Source organism: Salmo salar, unplaced genomic scaffold, assembly GCF_905237065.1.
Source record: "Salmo salar unplaced genomic scaffold, Ssal_v3.1, whole genome shotgun sequence".
Lineage (NCBI taxonomy): Eukaryota > Metazoa > Chordata > Actinopteri > Salmoniformes > Salmonidae > Salmo > Salmo salar.
The window spans coordinates 97501-102500 of NW_025547599.1; the positions used below are offsets into that span (position 1 = coordinate 97501).

At 44.9% G+C, this 5000-nt stretch overlaps 1 protein-coding gene across 1 annotated transcript in view; it reads left to right on the top strand.

Annotated features, from left to right (window-relative positions):
* Positions 1-5000, top strand: part of LOC106593950 (RNA-binding protein 47) — a 44870-nt gene that overhangs the window by 35183 nt on the left and 4687 nt on the right. The window contains 3 exon segments of the mRNA XM_045711417.1: positions 801-1001; positions 1004-1142; positions 4986-5000. The exon segment at positions 4986-5000 is cut by the window's right edge and continues 198 nt beyond it. Of these exon segments, the coding sequence (XP_045567373.1) occupies positions 801-1001; positions 1004-1142; positions 4986-5000 (355 nt within the window).

A 5000-nucleotide genomic window follows, 5' to 3' on the forward strand; every position in this document is an offset into this window, starting at 1 on the left:
GTTGACAGATTGGTTGATTGATCAATTGGTTGATTGATTGCTAGGTGTTTGGTCAGTAGAACCAGGGCTGTATTAACATGTCTCTGGGTTCTAGGTGTTTGGTCAGTAGAACCAGGGCTGTATTAACATGTCTCTGGGTTCTAGGTGTTTGGCCAGTGGAACCAGGGCTGTATTAACATGTCTCTGGGTTCTAGGTGTTTGGCCAGCGGAACCAGGGCTGCATTAACATATCTCTGGGTTCTAGGTGTTTGGCCAGTGGAACCAGGGGCTGTATTAACATGTCTCTCTGGGTTCTAGGTGTTTGGTCAGTAGAACCAGGGCTGTATTAACATGTCTCTGGGTTCTAGGTGTTTGGTCAGTAGAACCAGGGCTGTATTAACATGTCTCTGGGTTCTAGGTGTTTGGTCAGTAGAACCCAGGCTGTTTTAACATGTCTCTGGGTTCTAGGTGTTTGGCCAGTGGAACCAGGGCTGTATTAACATGTCTCTGGGTTCTAGGTGTTTGGCCAGTGGAACCAGGGCTGTATTAACATGTCTCTGTGTTCTAGGTGTTTGGCCAGTGGAACCAGGGCTGTATTAACATGTCTCTGGGTTCTAGGTGTTTGGCCAGCGGAACCAGGGCTGTATTAACATGTCTCTCTGGGTTCTAGGTGTTTGGTCAGTAGAACCAGGGGCTGCATTAACATGTCTCTGGGTTCTAGGTGTTTGGCCAGTGGAACCAGGGCTGCATTAACATGTCTCTGGGTTCTAGGTGTTTGGCCAGTGGAACCAGGTCTGTATTAACATATTTTTGGGTTCTAGGTGTTTGGCCAGTGGAACCAGGGCTGCGTGGAACGTGTCAAGAAGATCCGAGACTACGCCTTCGTCCACTTCTCGTCCCGTGACGACGCGGTGGTCGCCATGGACCACCTGAACGGGACGGAGGTCGAGGGTTCCTGTATCGAGGTCACCCTGGCGAAGCCCGTCGACAAAGAGCAGTACACGCGTTACCAGAAGGCGTCTAAAGGGGCGCTACAGCGGCGACGGCCGCACCGGAACCGGTCCAGCAGAACTACGTGTACCAATGTGACCCTTACACCCTCACCTACTACGGGTACCCTTACAACACACTGATCGGACCTAACAGGGATTACTTCATCAAAGGTTAGACTGTTTACCTTCTGGTCGTCTTTGGCAGCGTTTACACAGACAGTCCAATTCTGATCTTGGTTTAATTTTTTTTATTATTTCTCACCAATCAGATCAGCTCTTTAGCTCGATATTTGGTTTGGGCCGCCTATATAAAACGAAGACTTTGTACTTATAGACGTAGCTCGGAGATTTTGGTCCGTCTGTTGTTTATCTGCTAATTTCGTCGTCGTCGTCATGCCGTCAGTGTCGTCGTCGCTAGTACGAATGGAGAATAATTAATTATTATCATCAGAGAATGCAGTTTAATAACGACAGAAGATCTGTAGATAGATGGGTGTGCTGTTGTAAATGTAACCAATAGTGAATCCCACCTCATCAATACATGTGATTGGTAGATGATCATGATGATATTGATCAATCAGACGAATAGGGGGGGATTGGAAGGGGCCTGCGTTCTAAATGATTATTGATCTCTCTCTCTCTCGGGGTGGGGGGGGGGGGGGGAAAGGGGCCTGCGTTCTAAATGATTATTGATCTCTCTCTCTCTCTCCCCCTGAAGTCACTAAATCTAAATCACTAAATCATTGATCAGCATCTCTAACCGGTAAAAGGGACTCTCCGCAATATATGACATCATAGGACACGCACAGCGGGGTTGACTTCCTGCTTAGCGACTACGAGAACGACAATATTCCAAGATGGCCACTGTTGGGTCTTGCTAGTTTCTTGTTCTTCTTCTCTCTCTCCTCCTTTGAGGCGTAATAGAGTACCACAGTATGAGTCACGATACCCAGAAAACCTTGCGGTCAAACAAGGAAATGGTTCCAATCGTTTTTTTTTGTATTTTATTTTAGAAACACTTAAAATAAAGGGCTGTGTTTTGTGTAGGTTTAACCTGCCGTGGTGATTTTGATAACCGTGTAAATCTCTACTAATATATTCACCTGCATTTAACCCCCCCCTCAAATTAAATTCTAATTAGCTGCTAATGTGGCTATCATTAAAAAAAAACTACAAATATCTGGATTAACTATCTAATGTTAGCTACATGTAGTAATGAATAAATTGTTAACATTTCTTTATTTATTTTTCATTTTTATTTAACCTTTATTTAACTAGGCGAGTCAGTTAAGAACACACGTGTTTTATTTACAACGACGCCCTACTTTAAAATGGACAATTCTGTGAACTGTCTTGTGCACGTTTGAAATTGACACATTTTACATTTACACAATACCTTTTTTTAGCAAAGGTGTCAGCTAGAGATGACGTGCGAGGTGCATGCTGGGATTCGTAGTTTTACATGATGATCTACTTTGACGCTAATTAGCGTTTTCGAATCTGAGAGTAAACAGAGCTGAATATATATTTGATAAAAGTTCACCTTGTCGTAGAGAGATTTACACGGTTATCAAAAACATCACGGCAGGTTCAAACCTAAACAAAACACAGACCTTAATTGAAATGTTTCTAAAATCCCCTTATGGGGGAAAAAATGAATCATTTCATTGTTTGACCGCTAGGTCTTATGGGTATTATGACACCTCCGCTGTGAGACTCTATATACCTGCATCAAGAGGATCCCCCTAGTGGCTGTGTGGAGTATTGGCAGATTAGAATTCTGTTGTCCTTCACTGTCTGTAAGTAGGAAGTGTCTCTCTCTGTAAGCAGGAAGTGTCTCTCTGTAAGCGGAAGGTCTCTGTAAGCAGGAAGTGCTCTCTGTAAGCAGGAAGCGTCTGTCTGTAAGCAGGAAGCGTCTCTCTCTGTAAGCAGGAAGCGTCTCTCTGTAAGCAGGAAGCGTCTGTCTGTAAGCAGGAAGCGTCTCTCTGTAAGCAGGAAGCGTCTCTCTGTAAGCAGGAAGCGTCTCTCTGTAAGCAGGAAGCGTCTCTCTGTAAGCAGGAAGCGTCTCTCTGTAAGCAGGAAGCGTCTCTCTGTAAGCAGGAAGCGTCTCTCTGTAAGCAGGAAGCGTCTCTCTGTAAGCAGGAAGCGTCTCTCTGACGATGCCATATTGCAGGGTGTCCCTTTTTAAAGAGCTATGGAGCCCATCCCGTTTTGTGATGATTGATACTGACAAGCTATCTGGGTGGAAACTCAACTAAATCTGTGTCCTAAATAGCACTCTATTCCATTTGCTAGGGCACTACTATTGACCAGAGAGCCCCTTTTTTTGGGCTCTTAACACCTACGGCCCCCCCTGGTCAGAAGTAGTGCCCTTACATTAGGGGACAGGGTACCATTTGGGCCGATCGAACTAATCCGTTCGGACGCTGACTGTGATCACTGTGTTTTCTGGTTTTTGTCTCCAAAGGAGGTCCAATGATACAGACCAATGGTAAATCTATTCCATCCTTCTCATTGGCTACACCTTTTACACTCCTTATCCAATGAAACATCAACTTCCTGGTCGTGTGACCAACTCTCTCTCTCTCTCTCTCTCTCTCTCTCTCTCTGGGTTTCCATAACAACTTCCTCTCTTACTGGTTCCGTCCCCCATTCTTTTGTTAGTTCATTGGTAGACGGACAAAACTGTCAGACCCCAACGATGTCTCCCCAAACCACCCCCTTCACAACTTCACTTACTAGATGTCCTACCATTGTTGGAATCACAACAAACTAATGACTAGATAAACATAGACAAAAGTATATATTGGACAAAAAAAACGTGTAAATTGACGCCCCCATAGCAACCCCCCTCCCCCTTCCGTGATGTTGCTAACGACGGCTTCACACTTTGACGGAAAAAAAGTCTAAACTGGATTCCTCGGGACGTCCCAACTCTCGGACATCACCCCGCTGAAGTTGACATTTAAAACGGTTAAATTAAAGGTAGGGTTTTAGGGTTTAGGGTTTAGTGTTTAGGGTAGGGGTATAGAATTAGGGTTTAGGGTAGGGGTTTAGGGTTTAGGGTAGGGGTATAGAATTAGGGTTTAGGGTAGGGGTTTAGGGTTTAGGGTAGGGGTATAGAATTAGGGTTTAGGGTAGGGGTTTAGGGTTTAGGGTAGGGTTAGAATTAGGGTTTAGGGTAGGGGTTTAGGGTTTAGGGTAGGGGTATAGAATTAGGGTTTAGGGTAGGGTTTAAGGGTAGGGATTAAGGTTTAGGGTAGGGTAGGGGTTAAGGTTTAGGGTAGGGGTATAGAATTAGGGTTTAGGGTAGGGAATTAGGGTTTAGGGTAGGGTAGGGGTTAAGGGTAGGGATTAAGGTTAATGTTTAGGGTAGGGTAGGGGTTAAGGGTAGGGGTTAAGGTTAAGGTTTAGGGTAGGGTAGGGGTTAAGGGTAGGGTTTAAGGTTTAGGGTAGGGGTTAAGGGTAGGGGTTAAGGTTTAGGGTAGGGAATTAGGGTGGGGGTTTAGGGTTTAGGGTAGGGATTTAGGGTAGGGTCTGGGGTTTAGGGTAGGGCTTTAGGGTAGGGATTTAGGGTAGGGTGTTTAGGGTAGGGGTTTAGGGTAGGGACGTCCCAAGGATCTCGGATAGCAATAACGAACTTTAGTACCACAGGTGACACTTTAATTGGGGTGGACGGGCTCGTAGTAACGGCTGGAGCAGAATATGATCAAATATCTATCTATATATATATATATATATATATATATACTCTACCAGTTTAAAGTTTGGACACGCTTACTCATTCAAGGGTTTTTCTTTATTTTTTTACTATTTTCTACATTGTAGAATAATAGTGAAGACATCAAAACTATGAAATAACACATATTTACAATGACGGACTACCCCGGCCAAAACCCCTAACCTGGACGACGCTGGGCCCTGTGCTAAACAGCCCCTATAGAACATATCCCATAACCCCTACATATTGAAGCGTACCCTAAACAGCCCCTCCCCACTGTGGCCTATCTCCAGCAGGTGCTGTGCGAG